Raw genomic sequence first — 18,627 nt, forward strand, 5'->3', positions numbered from 1 at the left:
GAATGGTCTGCTCAGGTAATGCTCACTAAGTCACAACGCGGGTCAGCAGGTGTATCTAAAATGCCTGTTAGAGTTCGTAACAAACTGGCTTAACAATAAGTCTATGGCTTGGGCAGTCCTAGTAATCAAAACCAATAGTTTTGCCATAAAAGTGAGATGTAATGGATTTATAGTTACAAGTTGTCATTGTCAAGTTGTCAAGACAGACCGAGCATCTGTCTTGACAGTCTACATTTTTAGTTTGCTTCAAACTTTCTAGCAACACTGAACTCACATTATGGCTCTCTACTCATCTTATACTTTGGTGATTCTCTAATCCACTTCTACAAGGTATCTTCTCTCTTAGTTGACTATAGCAGCATGTAGGGTTACTTGAAAAATGAGGATCGCAACAAACTAACCAATGAAATCTGATATCGTGAGGTCAACATAAACCTATACGGAATATGTTCTACACTAGCAGTATAGTGTGGTATAGTGAAGAGAGACAATTTCATCAGTATTGCAACAGAATATCATCTCAAGAGAAAAATACAGTAAGTGGAATCAATACAACTGTTTTATTACGCATGACTGTAAAAACATTTTCAAACTAGATGAAGTGCCAAAATGACATTCAACTATTTTATGAACCGCACAAAAAAACAGAAATAAAAGAATATTTCATGGTGGTGAGATATTTTTAAAAATATCAATACTTCCTGAGTCAATGCTAAACCTTTAACAAGACATTTATGTCCTAACAAAGACCTCCAGCAGCCGTTACACGGGGCATATTCATCAATAATGTATCTATGATACACATAAACTTGCATACAAAATATAAATAGTTTAAGCAAGAACGCACACTAACATGTCTAGCTATACTCAGGGAGGTGCAAATCTAGAGAATCAAAGACGAGTGGTCGGCTGACGGGTTGGGTTTTATCGACACTGTGTAAGAGCTTGAATAAGCCTGTACCTACATTCATCGGGATTCCCATAATAATGCACTCACTGACACCTACGAAAGAACAAAAAACAATGTTAACAAACAACAGTAAAAAGGTTTTAAATATATGTTTAAAACCTCATGTAAATCTAGAATCAGCTTCCTATGCAGCCTATGAGTTGTAAGCCATTACAACTACATTACAATTCTCCTGTAAAGTCTCAAAGAGATGTGTTTATGAAACATAGTAATTATGTACAACAGAACTGATACTAACCATATAACCATATTATATGACCTGTGTTATTAAGATTGTCACCAAAAATCCCTATCGTATATTAGTACAGTGGAACCTCTACTTATGAAAGTAATTTGTTTTGGAAGCAGTTTTGGAAGCAGAAAATTTCATAAATACGAAGTGGTTTTACCATATAAGTGCCCTAATACGTTCCAAGCCTCCACAAAACTCAGATAAAACATTCGTAAAATTATAAATACGTGCAATGGTTAAAACCTGTAACAAATACGTGTTAGAATTATATTACTATAAATTATACTACATAGAAAAAGTACACAGCGACAAAAAAACACAGTAAAATATACAAATAAGCGCTATGAACGGCATGATTGGTTGCCTTCAGGGTTGACCAAAGGTAAAAGAGGCTAAAAAAAGACCACAGGAAGTGGGAGGACAGCAGTTAGAAGAGGTGGGTGTTGTATTGTTGGCTTGGTGGTGTTTGCTAAAAGGAAATGTTTTTAAAAACATAAGTACATGTAGTATGATTGATTTGAACAAAAAAACTATCATCGTACAGAAAACACAGAATTTGAGTTGCCAGAAACGAAAGGTGTCCTACCATGTACGCGATGCATGACAACTCCAAATCATGAAACGAACAAATGCAAAACACTTGGCATTTACTGACCCCGCTAGGAAAAAAGAGTGAGGCGTGTTCTAATTTGCTCCCATGGGAGGCAATGACCGAAGCATGAAACGAAAGAAGTGAAAGTATAAAAGGCTTTTCAGTTTTTTCTAATTAGATATTTCGTAAACCGAAGCAAAATTTCTACCAAGACATTTCGCAGCTCGAACTTTCTTAAGTTGAGGTTCCACAGTACAGTCATACTTCAACTTACGAGCTTAATGCGTTCAGAGACTGAGCTCGTATGTCAGTTTACTCGCATGTTGGTGCAATTCATTTATATATAGAACAATTAAATATATATTGATTGGTTTCCATACTCTAACAAAAAGCAAATAAAACACTCAAAACAAGATATTGTAACAGAAAGAACATGTTGGTTATTGTCCTTACGTACTACATGATTTCAATAAAGCAACAAATAAAAAATAATGCAAGGAAATGTGATTAATTAAAATGTAAAATTAAATACATACAATAACACTCGCATTTGCCAGGGAGGGAGATATAAGTTATCCTTCATTTACAACAGCTGACTTTGATAAATTTGGATTTTATCAAAGTGTTAAAAGACAAACTTAGAAGCAAACCTAAAAGCAAACTTTCATTTTCAACTAAACGTAATTAAAATTTCTTCGGCGTTCATAGTTTGAAGTTTCTCGCTGGTTAGCGAGAAATTTTTCCTTTTTTTCGCTTTCACGACTAGCCGGCCGTTTTAAGATAAACCTATCTAAGGACATTTGCCTTAGTCGCCCTTGCAACATGTTGCGATTAGGACGAACACAGGTGTCGTCACAAATGGTTAATGCACGACCACTAGCCAACTTGTCCGAATGTCTATTAAACAGTTTGGATAGATAGCGCCGGCCTTTTCACATAGCATCGTTTCAGTTACGCTGTCACCGGCCAATTGTTTGTCCAATGCCATCAGCGGTCGTGAAGATCGCTACACCGTTTAGAAACTATGGTTAGTCCTTTTGCGAACTAAATGCCCTGAATATAATCCTTCTGTTTGATAATTATGAATGTATTTCTGTCATATTGCCGAGCTAGCTCAATCACGCATACACATTTCGCATATTTTTCAATATTTCTCCGTTTAATATCGATTGTTATCATTTGCTTTTTCTTTGTATTATCTTTCATTTTACTTGCAAACTTTCGGTCTACGCACAGTACGTTTAATTCACATAATTCTGCACAGAAAATCGTGCACAAAAAACACGGTACAACAGTATAACCTGAGCAGTTGAAAAATACAGAGTGATGCTGTTCTCATAAAACACCTCCGGCATACTTGGCAACCGACTCAAGTGCTCGTATCTCAAACATGGCTCGTATGTTAGTGCTAAAACTTGCTTGAAAGCTGGCTCGTATCTCAAATTTCTCGTACGTTGGAGCACTCGTAAGTTGAAGTATTACTGTACTTGCAACACTAAATTTGCTTCCACCAATTGCCTTGAAATCTGACCTGAAAACCGTGACCTTATCACTCACCGCATATAACATCTTTTTGTCCAAAATACGCAGCTTCAAAAAGATGATCTGCCGTCTTCTCAAACTAAAACCAATAGCATGAAAACAATAATATTTAACCATAATATAGATACAGATAAGGAACACAAAGACATCACATAAAATATGGCTAGGTAGCTATTGAGAATGGTGGCCATCATCTATAGATAGGAGACCAGTCATGCAAATAGTTCAGCGGTACTAAGGATAGTTGACCGGCTATAGAGATACTTCACCGGCTATAAAGATAGTTCACAGGCTATAGTGACTAGCTATAGAGATAGGTGACTAGCTATAGAGATAGGTGACCAGTTATAGAGATAGGTGACCAGTTATAGAGATAGGTGACCAGTTATAGAGATAGGTGACCAATTATAGAGATAAGTGACCATTTACAGAGATAAGTGACCAGTTATAGAGATAGGTGACTAGCTATAAAGATAGGTGACCAGGGATAGAGATAGGTGACCAGCTATAGAGATAGGTGACTAGCTATAGAGATAAGTGACCAGTTATAGAGATAAGTGACTAGCTATAGACATAAGTGACCAGTTATAAATATAAGTGACCAGTTATAGAGATAGGTGACCAGCTATAGAGAAGGGTGCCTGATGAATAAAATGCATTACTTACGGAGGCCAGCATGAGGACACTCTCCTTCATTTTCGCTAGACCAAATCGTGTGATGCCCAGCACTTCTCCTTTATAAGTCATTAGGTCAGCGAGCAGCATGACATGTCTCACATCGATACTCATACCATGTGATCTCATTGTGTAGGTAATTTCATTCATGATTGTCAGTCTACAATATCAGTCAGTCTCTGTAAATCATGATAACAATACAACACTTGCCATCTAAACAGGACACACCATTGATTGTTAGTTCTTAATGCTCAATTCATACCATCACACGCTCAACTCGTACCATCACACGCGTAACTTGTGCCATCATATGCTCAGCTTGTACCATCGTACGCTCAACTCATACCATCATACGCTCAATTCATACCATTACACGCTTAACTCATACCATCACACGTTAACTCATACCATCACACGCTTAACTCTCATGTCTCTGAAATAAATTGAACCACAGTCATGTTTGCTAGCAGCATTGTCTTATTCTGTGCCAGAAAAGTGCCGAGTAAGATTTTGCACAAAGGATATTTTTCATAATGGTGACGGAACTTTTTTAGATACAAAAGAAATTAATTTTCTCAGTTCCCTCCATTCTTTGTAACTAACTACCTCTTCACTCTTCACTTTCACCACTTACCTCGCAGCTTCTATGCCAAGGGTTTTTTCCACTTCATATGTGTTATTACTAGTGGTGCCTGTAGCCTTCACACCTGCAGTAGCCATGACATTGCGCAGGTTGTTTCCCTCGACCAGCAATTTGTACTTGACTCCTCCACCTGTTTCATCTATATGTATGACAGCCCGAGAGACAGATGGCACTCCCTACAGACAATCAATATACATGTATGTGACAGCCCAGGACATGGATGGCACTCCCTATAGACAGCTTATATATACATGTATATTGTATCCACAAGATGGTATTTCAGAAGCCAGCAGTTTGTTACAACTCAATGTTTAATTGAATATTTATAAAAGTATTTAAATACTTTTATAACCAGTATTTGCAAAATACTAAAGTTTTAGCTTCATTTTAACCATAAAAAAGTACTCTTTCACAAATGTTCGCCAAATATGTGGATTTACCGAGGTATTAAATTAGCAGCAATAAAAACATGTGACCGCTAACATTCGCATACGTGCGCACCAAAATTTAGTTTGAACATAACCAGAATATAAACAAGTTGTCGTTGCACCATGTATGATAAAACCTTATTATGCAACTTAAAGAACTGAGTTTGTGTAAGGCAGCAACATAAGTGGGTTTTTATTTGAGTGAAAACAGTAAAAACAAAGGACAGCAAATCTCCAAATCTAAAAGGCTCGCATTAACTATTCCACTGGAGGGTATGCTATCGGTGATAATGATAACATCAAACACAACACATGCAATTTAGCTAAAAATACATTACCCGCTCAAAAACATAAAGACAACTTTGTCACAAGTTAGTAAGCACTCAATGACATGTGCGAGCTGTAATAGGTTCCTTAAATGCCAGCAACTTATTATTATATCGTCGTATAGCACTAGATTTTGAGGCTAAATAAAGTAGCCTTAGCACTTACTTTGATTACAACGTCAGGGACGTACTGTTTAAGGTGCTGCATCACGTAGAACATGGAACTTCTGCTGTTTTCACACGGCTTTATACAGATTATAGAGTCACCATGACAGTCAAGATGCTGAAAATTTATAACCAAAGGTAGGGGCTCCTTATAATTAGTCTCGGAAACACAGTGAGAGGGTAGATGAGATAATACGGAATAAGGCAACAATCAGCAGGTAGATGAGATAAGAAATGAGAAAGACGCAAAAATTCAGTAAGTGGATTAAATGATAAAGCAAGAAACAACTAGATGTAGAAGAAATAAAAACTGAAAAGGAAAATCAGTACATGAGATGATTTCAACTAAAAACCTTTGTCAATGTATTACCTTATTAACTACACCAATATATACACTTCAATATATTACCTTATCAACTACACCAATATATACACTTCAATATATTACCTTATCAACAACTACACCAATATATACACTTCCGTGTATTATTTTAGCACTAAACAAACTCACGCTCAGATAAATCACACCATTTAAGTTGACATCTGAAGGTTTTGAAAGTCTATCATTGTGATCACATCATCGTGATCGCATCATTGTGATCACATCGTTGTGATCACAAACTAAGCAAATGCTGCCGTAGTTTAGTGTCAGAACAAAACATAACAAATTCATAAAACACTAATCACTAATAATATCAATTTTGTCTTTCATTTTGCCATTTCAAATGTTTTTTGTTATAAATATTAGGTCGTAGTAGCACTTATCAACAAAGTTGTGAAAAAAAAACCTTACCGAATAAATGACAGCCAAGAAAAATGAAAGATATTGCGACAATAGATTATTCATCTTGTATATATGGCTATGTTGTAGCTTCAACCTGAGCCCTCAAGCTATTAACATATTTTATTACAGATTTGCATACCTGTGGCTTGATCTTAAGCTTAGACATAACGAGGGATGAGCAGATGCTGTTCAAGTCCACTTCCAATTTGAGTAGAGCAATTCTGTCCATGTCCAACTTGATGAGCAAGAAGCAGTCATCAGGTAAGTAGACTTCCTCTATGTACTCAGACACCTCACCGAGTTTGGTCTGCTCGATACGGCCCTTTACGACCCTTGCAAACTGCACCAAGCAAAGAAAAGATCGTTGTGTGACCAGCAAAAGCATCATTTCTTCCAAAACCAATCAAATTTCACTGCTGAATTTGGGATTTACTAACAAAACTAAGTAGGGCGAAGTTGCAAGCACTTATAAATTTGGTTAGCAATGAGCCTAATTGTTTTCATCAACTCTGAAATCAAGAGCTGTGAGTTTAGCACTGTGATCAAAGTTTTTCTAAAAATGAGAAGCACCTTTTACGTGGGGACTGTGCATGATGGACTTTTAAAGAGAGAGAGAGGCCTGCAGAGAGAGAGAGACCTGCAGAGTGAGACCTGTAGAGAGAGAGAGATACCTGTAGAAAGACCTGTAGAGAGAAAGACCTGCAGAGAGAAAGACCTGCAGAGAGAAAGACCTGTAGAGAGAGACCTGTAGAGAGAGAGACCTGTAAAGAGAGAGACCTGTAGAAAGATACCTGTAGAGAGAGACCTGTAGAAAGAGAGACCTGTAGAGAGAGAGAGACCTGTAGAGAGAGATACCTGTAGAGAGATACTTGTAGAGAGAGAGAGAGACCTGTAGAGAGATACCTGTAGAAAGAGAGAGAGAGACCTGCAGAGAGACCTGTAGAAAGAGAGACCTGTAGAGAGAGAGAGACCTGTAGAGAGAGAGAGACCTGTAGAGAGAGAGAGAGAGACCTGTAGAGAGAGAGAGACCTGTAGAGAGAGAGAGACCTGTAGAGAGATACTTGTAGAGAGAGAGAGACCTGTAGAGAGAGAGAGACCTGTAGAGAGATACCTGTAGAGAGAGAGACCTGCAGAGAGATACCTGTAGAGACCTGTAAAAAGAGAGACCTGTAGAGAGAGAGACCTGTAGAGAGAGAGACCTGTAGAAAGATACCTGTAGAGAGATACTTGTAGAGAGAGATACTTGTAGAGAGAGAGAGACCTGTAGAGAGATACCTGTAGAGAGAGAGACCTGCAGAGAGATACCTGTAGAGAGACCTGTAGAAAGAGAGACCTGTAGAGAGAGATACCTGTAGAGAGATACCTGTAGAGAGAACGAGCTGTAGAGAGAAAGAGCTGTACAGAGGGAGAATTAAAGGAGACCCAGAAGATTTCAGTATATAGGAAGCAATAGTTACACAACAAATAGGAAGTGATAAAAACTGCTCTACTGCTAAAACTATAACCTGGAATATTTAGGTTGCTATGACAAGCTCTAAACAGCAGATATCACTGTCAATACAGCAGAATACTGGTAAGGTCAAGGACAGCAAAAAGTTGATTTAAGCAGTAATAATTAAGAACATTTGCAGTCGCAAGTCCTTAGACCATATATTCTAGAATTCTAGATTAGCTATTTGGAACAGTAAACAGTGCATTCACACGAGTTAGCTGTGAGGAAGTGTACATTTAAGTGCCAGTCATACCCTAATTGTAAGATAACGATAAACTATGTTTTACCTACTTGTACAGCAGATTCAGCTATCCAGAAATTTATTTCTGAAAGGTTTTACCTCTTGTTTATCATCCACATCGAGGGTGGCACTTATAATGGGGGTGCTGATAGCTTTAGCAGCGTTGATAATTTCCTTGATCCTCGGTACTCCCAGTGTTATATTCATAGAAGCAACTCCGGCAAAGTGAAATGTTTTCAAGGTCATCTGGGTGCCTGGTTCACCAATACTCTGAGCGCAGATAGCGCCTACAGCTGTTCCTGATGGTAGATATCAGTATTTATATTGAGCTGACAAATCAGAATCAAGCCTGCAAGTTTGGAAATATTAATGTGAGAAAAAGCAGACAGAAAGAAATTAAAACACGCAGAACACGCCGGCAGAGTTTCTAGGGTAATATTACAAGGTCTCGCACACATTGCATGACTCGTGAAGTATGTGAAAATTAGTTGACCAAGAGAGTGAATAATTTCTACAAAAGCACATCTCCAAATGTAACCACTTGGTGAACAGCTACTTTCAACCCGGTTTATGTTGTCCCTTACCTGGTTCGATCAAAGCTCTCATATATTTATCCCTGCAGACGTCCAAATAAATCTGTAACTGAGTGGATGTAAGGCGCTTCACTTCATACTGAGATAGAGCCTTTGTACCACTTGATCGCACATCCTTGTCTTCTGTTAGCCCGAGCTTCTGTCGTGTGTCACTCGTCTTCTTGCCGGTCTCATGCAAGAACGTCCTGGACAATCAAAAACTTTTTCAGTGCATGATGGTGAGTGTTAGTTTAATATAATGATATAATATAATAAAGATTATAAAGCTGGGGCAAACTCGAAATAGAAATAGGGCAAAGATAACCTACAAAAATGCTGAAACCAACTGCAAGGTCAACAAACAAAAATGAATAACCTCATGCAAAAGCAGCAAGGAGTAGTGATGTTTAACTACGCTAAGTCCTCTACTACGATCACATCTCAACAGATGAAGAAACTTGAAAATTCATTCAATATGAGACTGAAGTGATATCATACATATCCTTCCCGTCGCGTAATCTCATTTATAAAAATAGTTGCATTTAGTATTTTCACAAGCTAGTCTTCAATCACATCACTGGGGGTCCTCCCATGTTTTGTGACGATTCTGACGACCTGACGACAGGGATATTTAAAAAGTGACAGACGAGACGACCATTTATCAATGTAGGTGACGATGATTGTGTAAGTAGGATTACTAAAGGTACGGCTACATGTAACGATTTTTTCGTTGGTTCTGAGTTCTGGCCGAAATCACGAAAAACGCAGAATTAATCGGTCGAATATCACAGAATTATTTGAGCTGTGCATGCCCACCGAGTTCATCGACGAAACGCTTTTAACAGATTAAACAAATTATTAGCGAGCACGATTCTAGCAGCTTTAGCAATTAGTGTATAGTCCAAGACATGTATCGCGACACACAATAAAAGTACAAAAGCAATTCAACATAGAACACACGATGTAACTGTTTAAGTTGCACTATTGTTGGTGAGCGAGCACGACTCTAGCAATTTTTAAGATACATGTAGTCCGAGAACATAATGCGACACGCAAGAAAAATATTAAGGAAATTCACCATAGTAAATACGATGCAACCGACTTGATTGCGCTAAAGATGGCAACATTTTCTACCACAAAACTGTTGCTGCTAAAAAGGAAATATAATTAAAAAATAAACAATTTGTAGCTATAGCGTCCAAACAATAAATACATACAATAACGCAATCTAAGCAGTTGCATGGTGTGTACTATGTTGAATTACACTTATACTTTTATTGTGTGTAATTATACGTCTCTTGGACTATACCAATTGCAAAAGCTGCTAGAATCGTGCTCGCTAGCACGATTCTAGCAGCGCAGAATAATTCTGTGTGTTTCAATCAGTTCGTGATTTCGGTTAGAACCAACGAAAAAAATGTGTTACGTGTAGCATAAATCAACACGTTCAACCGAAACTTCACTAGTTTTGGTTTGAAGCATCTGGTCCAGCATTTATTGACTGCCAAATAATTAATGTAAACGGCAATGTAATGCCACGACATTGACAGCAAATCCGTTTCCAAGTCTTTGACTGACAGTGATTATTAAAGACAATCTCGGTCTATTTTCAGTACAAGAAATGTAGCCCTAAAAACCTAAGACGGCTGCCACTCTTCGCGGAGTAATCAGCAACGCTCCCAAACATCACTAATAAGTTTGTGAAGGTCGCTGGTTGAGCCATGCTTTTGGTTAGCGCAAGTTCAAACTGAGCAAGTATCAGGTTTTTAACGCAACCCAGTGCCACAAGAATAGATATTTGTATTAAAATAACGAATGTGAAGAAAGAGGTTGTTTTGGTTACCAACTTGAAAAAGGTGAGTGATTTTAAAAGTGACGACAGTGATTTTAAAAGTGACTATTCTGACGACGACTTTGTGTGGTAGGACCCCCATCACTAGCCTATCACAAAGGTAGTGACCAGTATGAAAAAATCATAACTGCGCATTGATAAGCACTCAGTGATGCCCAGATGTAAAATTTATTGCAGCTGCGGTAAATTTTTGCCTGGATATCTATGTAATTGCATTAGCAGTAGTAAGCATGTTACAGCCATGCAGTATAATTGCAATGTATACATTTAGTACTGCGCACTATACCATACACATCCAGTACAACTATTTTCTACTGTGCATTAGGACGTATTGGTGCAGTATTAGCTATTGCGCGATGTGTGCTGCTGGATGCAGTGGGAGTGTCGCTAGTGTGTATTTTGCAGTGCTAGATACAGTAGGAACTTTTGCATTACACTATACATATATGCGCAGCAGTTTTTCATGAAAACTTATCACAGAATTAAGTATTGAGCTGACTTTTATGCCACCAAAACACAATTGCTAGATGTGAATGCTGCCCTAACTTGAGTACGAGTCGGCAAACCAATGGATCGCAGTGAGCATGTTGTATATGGTTGAAATTAGCCTGTCTTGACAAGCTGTTGTTTTTGCGTAGTTGTCCCCCCGTCGAGCGACGAGCAACAACAGCTTGTCACAAGACGTACTGCACCTGATGCATCAGCTGCACTTATAAGGAGTTATTCTCTTCCGTCTACACGGCTTGGCCGCGATGTTATGTCGGTCGCTCCATTGGTAATCATAACGAATTTTGCGCAAAAATTTATGTAGAAAAAATAAGATTATAACGTTTAACCAGCGACCAGTCTCTGCGGTAAACTTTAGTAGAACTTGAGAACTTAGGTAACAACAGCGACTAAACATGCCGTTATTGGTGCGCTCAGTCAGTTTTATTTCTATTTTTGTATCAGTCAGTTTTATTTGTTCTAATGGATTTTATTTTAAGTTTATTTTATTCTTAAGTTCTACTAAAATTTATCACAAAAACTGGTCTTTGGTTAAACGTTGTAATCTTGTTTTTTTTTCTACATAAATTTTTGCGTGAAATCCGTTATGATTACCAATGGAGCGACCGACATAACATCGCGGCCAAGCCGCGTAGACGGAAGAGAATAACTCCTTATAAGTGCAGCTGATGCATCAGGTGCAGTACGTCTTGTGACAAGCTGTTGTTGCTCGTCGCTCGACGGGGGACAACTACGCAAAAACAACAGCTTGTCAAGACAGGCTAGGTTGAAATGAGAATATGTTATGGTTTTGATGTACGATGTTAATGCAAATACAAAGACCCAAATTTCATTAAAATGGTGGTAATGCCTGACACCTTATTTACAAATGATAAGAGAGTTCGATTGTAAGTTCATAAGCTTGCTGAGAATAGCATCTGACAATTTTGTATAATGCTGTACATGTTGTATTTCCAAGTACTTATTAGATTCTATTATTTAAATCCAATTGTTGAATTGGTAGCTTTTAACTCAATATAGACAATTACCTGTTAGCATGTGTTTTAGCACCAGACGATCCTGGCGTATTATTGTGTAGTACTATCGATTAGGGACAAATATGGGCTGGCCAGCCAAAAAGGGACAGTTAGCTTTAAAAACGTGGTTCTACATTACAAGTCCATTTCTACAAGATGTCCGACTCTGCGGTGCTGCTATTCTGCGTTTCTTATTTATTAATTAAATGTCCGATGATGCTTCTAATAATATGTAGAGTAAAATGACGATCAAAGGCTACGTTGATAACTGTAATAAATGTCTAGGCTAATATCCAAAGCTATGTGAATAAATGATGTTGTCGGCAAACAGCGACTAGCTACAATACGTAAGAACTAAGGCTATAGCGAATATTTACAAAGATACAACAGTACAGATGCTTGGGAAGTCAGCAGGGTTAGTTAATCCACAGTATCGACTTCATACTAACTAATTAGCAGTTACAGTACACATGCAATTTCAAGTTTTGAATGATTGTTCATAGTATGTTCGAGTAATTCGTCATGGAAGCAAATTTGCAGTAGATCGCAGTAGGCAATTTGAAGGAATACAGTTGCAGTACCAGCAAACGTCTGTTGCGCAGTAAAAAGTTGTAATGCGTTGCGAAATTACTGTGTACAGCACTGTATATCACAAATGTACCGCTAGTGAATTACTAACATATCACTAGTATATTACTAGCGTATTACTAACATATTACCAGTGTAATACTAACATATTACTAGCGTATTACATATGAATAATGTATGAATTACCTGAGCTCCTCTCTGAAGTCCTCGCTACAAACTTTGAACTCCTCCGAGTCTAGAATCTCATCGGACTTCTCTCTAATGCTGTCACCAGATAGCGAAAGCTCATTGTGTTCCGAGTGCTTGGCGCATACATGAGCAAGCAGGCTCTAGAATATGCAGCAATCATATACATGTATGTATTATAGGTATATAAGAACTTTTCATGATAATATGAGTTAATCTTCTCACGAATAGACAAATGTCCTTACAAACTAACTAAAACCAAAACACGAAAACTGAAGACTCCCAAAATCAGAGAAAATTGTTAGCATCTCATCAGCCGATCTTAATCATGGAGTTACTATGAGTCACTAGTTAAGCTAGTCAGGTAGTTAGGCTAGTCAGGTAGTTAGGCTAGTCAGGTAGTTAAGCTAGTCAGGTAATTGAGTCGGCTGGAGTACAGGATATACTGTAAGTATTGCACACTACAATGGCTGTTAGTATAACAGAAAATAACATTTTACGAAAGGCAAACTAAACTTTTATTTAACTGCAACTAAAAAGATTACCTGAAAGTCGATAGGCTTGTCTTTGCCTTCCATATTAACTGGGTCAAGGCTGTCTCCTCCAAATGTAAACTGAACAATTTCTCCAATAGATGAGCGCACAGTCATGTCATACTGACAGCAAAGGTCTTCGAGTGACTGTAGAGCAGAAGACAGCACATGTTTGCACAATATTAACCCTTTGACCAGGTACAACAAAAACAACCGAAACTCGTATAATTTATTTTCGAAAGTTCAATAAAACCAATATTTTATGAACATGCATAGCTCAAATCTTAAATTTATTTCTATGAACAAAAATTTTTGTACATAAACATTCAGTCACATATCTACTACTACTAAAAAAAATACAACCATGTGCAATTGTCCCTGTATGAAATGCTTGGAAGCATTTTTTTTCGGTAGAGTCAAACGCTATAACGTAGCCGTACGAGCCACCATAACGATCGTTTTCTCTGTATATTCCAAGTATATTAAAAGTCCAAAAAGTTTACATCACTTCTATCATTTGAATTATTTTTATTCTGATCAGACAAAAAATCACTAATGATCGCAGGATCAAATAATCTTTTATTTTACCGTTTTGAAAGTCGAGCTGATGTTGACTGGTTTTTCCAACTTTTATTCTTTTCTAAGGAGGCGCGATTTGTTTAGCTTTTAGCACAAAGCAACGCCTCTCAGATAATCGTTTCATATTGTAAATCATCGACCGATATCTTGTTGATGATATTTAAAACTTATTAGTATTCATATCCTTTGTTTAACGCTACTAGGCGACAGCTTTATAAACGTCTACCGAAAGCGACACAGATGTCGTTTCCCCACGCAACCGGTAAACGACATTTTGGTCATTTCCCCAGCCAAAGGGTTAACAACATGGCACGCCTTCCCACTAGTGTAATTTACAGTAAACATACACTGTGTACTGCATACAAGGCACTCAAGGTAGACTAACTAATATACAATTTACTATATTTAATGTAATCAAAAATAATGTAATGCTTTTCAATTATGATGTTTATGATTGACCTCACGCCCACTGGGCAGGGATGTACAATGGGCCGAATGTCGGGTGGCCGGTCATAGGTGGCCTAGGTCTGGCTTAAAAGCTAACTGATAGAATTTAGAATTACATCTATTTATACCGATATAATGATGAAGTTTCATTTTTCGGCAATAATTTTGATGTTAGAAGAAAAAACAAAACCAGCTTTAGAAACAAAAACACTCGCAGTTCAATCACCGAGCTGTAAAATAGAGAAGCCAGTTTTTTGGCAAAACATAGATGTATGAATTATGATGTCAACCCCAATGATTAGCCTATGCATGAACATGAAGTAAAAGCGCTTCTGTTGGTCACCATTCTTATACATTGTCCCCAATATAGTCACCAGACTATGTTGTTATGGTTGCCCAACATAGCTGATAATTGTACTGTAAGGTCGTACTAGATTCCACAAATACCAAAAAAGTCTGCGCCGCATCTGTATTTCCTGAAATAACTTGCGAGCAGTGATTAGAGAAATATGCTCCCAGCTAGTGCGTATATCTTGAGGAATGTGTTAGCAAGCAATTCTTCCTTCACACAAATAGGAAATAAGTATACTTGTCTATAAAATTTAGCTATTCTCAGGAGTCATCTCTTTAAAATCTATCAAAGCATGCTCTATTTTCAATAATAAGGATTTTGAACAAATAATTTTTAGATAAAATAGTTGAGAAACAAGCTATTTTAATCTAATAATATAGTGTTGCAGCTTTTTCTGATCAATATTTTGCAAATAATCTTTTTGTTCCTACCAATGACTTGAAAATGTTGATAAAACCTCACATTTGGTCATAAATACACAAAAATATTATGGAAACCTCAACTTGTAATGTTATCTGCTGTTGTTAACGCAATAGAAATTTGCACTGCTATTTAACATTTCAATAGCTGCTGGAACATTTTATTCACGTGAAGAGAAAACAAACAAAAAGGGAAATGGGGAGGCGATACCTTAACAAGTCGACGCTGCATGTAGCCAGTCTCAGCGGTCTTCACAGCCGTATCAACTAGACCCTCACGGCCGGCCATTGTGTGAAAGAAGAACTCTGTGGGAGTCAGACCACTGTAGAAGCTGTTGGAAACAAAGCCCTTGGCACTAGGAGTCTTGCCTACAATCAGAATATCTTCTGATAACTACATGGCACTGGTCCATGGGTAGCAAAGCACGATTGTGCGACGCATTAATCTCGCCACGCTGCCTGCTACCACAGAGCTGCAATGAAAAGAATACTTACTTTTCAGCCATAAATTCCAGAGGTTTCTACACAAATAACAAAAACATACAGTTTTTCATTTGCTTGTTAAACAGGGGAAACTAAAAAAAATGCAACTATCTTGGAAGTAACAACTTAGTAAGATTCGCAAAAACATTAGGCTATATGCAATTGATAGCCTGAGAAACAGGAGCAAAGTTGGGGCTGCTTACAGTGTCTCTCAAAATGAGGCAGGGCTCGATCTTCAAATCCATTGGGCACTCTCTTACCGCTAATAGCCTGCTGCCCTACGCATGCGATCATCTGCGAGATGTTTATGAAGGAGCCCTTTGAGCCACAGATTGCCATGGTTAGGGGGCTATTGGTTGGGTGCAGTTCCTAAAAACATCATATTCACATACATTCTTCAGTAATAATGGTTGACATATGCATAACTTCTTATTGCCTTTAGTAATCATCAGTAAAATGATGCTTTTCATCAGATGCCAGAAGAAAAAAAACCAAGAGAGAAAACTCAGGAATTATTGAGTCAGTTGAACAAATGCATTTTAAAAGTTGGTAATCTGATAGTATTGTGGGGAGTCAGGATAGTGAATTGCAGGTTGCGGAATCAGAAAGTTCATAAACTACCTAACACATGATGGTGAATGTAGTATGTTGGTGTTACAAAATAGAAAACTATGTTTGTCATATGTGTAGAAGGATAAATATTCTGGACACTTTATTTATCCTTTCACACATATGACAAACATCGTTTTATATGCGCTTTACTTCATCCAATTGACCATGCCTTAGAAATTCCCTTTCTCACTCTCCGTGAACTATTAACATTAATGGTAAATTGAAGAACGATAAACTTGACAACGAGGAATAGTTTGATGAGAACACAGCACGCACGGCATTGCCTCTGGTGTTTACAAACTTGCTATGCATCCAAAGCATGCAAGCTAACTCAGTCTGAACTAGCTTGCCAAATGCTGCAATTAGTTGTGATTTAGCAAAAGGCCGATAATACCAAGTGTGCACTATGTAAGTGATACCTATATGAAAAATGGTGGCGTGAAACAGCAAATTTAGAAAATAATTATCTAGAAAATTATAACCACAAAAAATATTTCTCAATAGACCACCTACAACTATAACCACCTATAACCACCTATGATGCCTATAACTACAATATTTCTCTATAGACCTCAATAACCATAGACCACCTATGAAGCAATTTTTAAAAAAATTTTCACACAACAATCATTGAGTGAAAAGGATGAAGAAAGGAACAATATTAAAAGGATGGTACTCAGTTACAAAAGCTAGAATAAAGGTACCTGCAGGCATGCCTTGCCAGCGTGGTCGCGAATTACAGAGAGCTCCCGGAGAATAACTGCCTCTAACGTCTGCTCAGCGTTGCACCCTGGTTGGGTAGTGAGGCTTCCTTCCTTTAGCTGTTGTATGTACTCATTACACTTGTTGTACCTAAAACAACATCACTCTCAAACAAGTCAGTTCTGGCACATCACCTAAAATAACATAGGAGGCGAGGATCAGGCATGGAGGTAGATTGTATGCTAATATAGTTCAAAACCGAGGGTATTCAGAAAGCCTTACATCCTGAGAGGGCAAGAGACAGGGTGGTGCGGTGACAGAGACGAGAGCTGAATTCTAATCTCATTGATTGTTGCCTTTCGACATTAATTCCCTGAGTGAGTTAAGTTTTCATCGACAGCATTTAAAACAGATATATAGTTGCATGCAATAGACCGAGAAGATAACCAGTTTATTGAGAAGAAGTATTGTCCATTAGTGCGAAGACACGCTAGCTGTTTGATAGAAGGTATACAGACAGACCGAGGGCAGAAAAATGAGGACTATACACTGTTATATGAGACACTAACTTTCCTTAGCCAATATAGATGTGCAACTCAATGCAGAAAACTACAGCTATGTAGAATGTACGAACCCATTGGTGAGGAGATTTTCCTTGGCATGGAGGAGACCGAGGCCAGGGGTAACATCCCCAATACCTATAGAGAAACCTCGGTTTGTGAGATACGCTGGACAGAGCCTGGCAAGGCGAGCCATCGCATCCGCTGCTTGCTTTTCTCCAAAGTGTCGGAGTATCTGATAGAATATCTGACTTTTAGAACCAGACCCGAGCGTGCCTTTGTCGACGGCGCCGCACATGAGTTGACTGTTGTGGATGACTATGACTGAAAAAGAAATTTAGGTAAACAAAAACGGAAGAAACTCCAAGTACTGAGTCTTAATAATCAACAGATATGATTTAAACTCATGAGATTCACAAGACGCTCTGATGCCTTGTTAGTACACACATTTAGCAAGAAATATTAGCCAGAGCATAAAGACACGCTATGCGCGCTTGTGTGTACGTCTTACAAGAGTCGTTGTGGCACATGTCCTCTCCGGAGCTGTAATTCTTCCCTTTAGTCCTCAAATTGGCCTTGACATTGCATGACTTTGAGGGTCGTATTACTAGGCTAAATATCTGTTTTCCACTCCACAACTTGACTGGCTAAAACAAGTAAAAATAGAAACCTGCTCAAAAAAAATCTTTCAGGGAAAAAATGTCTAGATCACAAGTTGTTTAAATGAAGGTAATCCGAGCTTCACATCGTCCAGCCTTCTTTTTAAAATACAAAAGGTTTTACTATTCTTCTTATTCCTTTTATTTCTTTATTTTTATACTTATTGCGTTGTCATGACCACGAAAAACTGGAATCAATGAATATAACTTTGATGGACACTTAACAGGGGAAGATAAAAAATGAGCATGATTGCCTCTATTACCTTTTCCGAATATCAACAGTAGCACGATTATATTAGTTGAACTAACAGTGAGCCATATAACAATGAGCTATCCCTAAGATCACCTTCATATATCATTTGATTTTCGTGTGCCTTGAGAAGCTGCCTATAATAAGTCATGAATGAAAAAGCAAGCATTAGGGCATCATTTGTCAAACCTGTACTATAATTAACTGTGGAGTTTCTCTA

At 37.9% G+C, this 18,627-nt stretch overlaps 1 protein-coding gene across 1 annotated transcript in view; it reads right to left on the minus strand.

Moving 5' to 3' along the window:
• Window positions 1-563: 563 nt before the first annotated feature.
• The window catches only part of LOC137385654 (DNA-directed RNA polymerase III subunit RPC1-like), a 30,238-nt gene continuing 12,174 nt past the window's right edge, over window positions 564-18,627 (minus strand). The window contains exons 13-27 of the mRNA XM_068072166.1: window positions 18,010-18,145; window positions 17,573-17,822; window positions 16,941-17,088; window positions 15,828-15,993; window positions 15,353-15,510; window positions 13,357-13,491; window positions 12,812-12,954; window positions 8,675-8,868; window positions 8,190-8,389; window positions 6,497-6,697; window positions 5,575-5,691; window positions 4,646-4,830; window positions 4,003-4,171; window positions 3,352-3,415; window positions 564-1,003 (exon numbers count right to left, since the gene is read on the minus strand). Of these exons, the coding sequence (XP_067928267.1) occupies window positions 858-1,003; window positions 3,352-3,415; window positions 4,003-4,171; window positions 4,646-4,830; window positions 5,575-5,691; window positions 6,497-6,697; window positions 8,190-8,389; window positions 8,675-8,868; window positions 12,812-12,954; window positions 13,357-13,491; window positions 15,353-15,510; window positions 15,828-15,993; window positions 16,941-17,088; window positions 17,573-17,822; window positions 18,010-18,145 (2,412 nt within the window). The 3' untranslated portion in view covers window positions 564-857. The remainder of the gene's footprint in view (window positions 1,004-3,351; window positions 3,416-4,002; window positions 4,172-4,645; window positions 4,831-5,574; window positions 5,692-6,496; window positions 6,698-8,189; window positions 8,390-8,674; window positions 8,869-12,811; window positions 12,955-13,356; window positions 13,492-15,352; window positions 15,511-15,827; window positions 15,994-16,940; window positions 17,089-17,572; window positions 17,823-18,009; window positions 18,146-18,627) is intronic.

This window comes from Watersipora subatra, chromosome 1 (genome assembly GCF_963576615.1).
Source record: "Watersipora subatra chromosome 1, tzWatSuba1.1, whole genome shotgun sequence".
In the NCBI taxonomy this organism is placed as follows: domain Eukaryota; kingdom Metazoa; phylum Bryozoa; class Gymnolaemata; order Cheilostomatida; family Watersiporidae; genus Watersipora; species Watersipora subatra.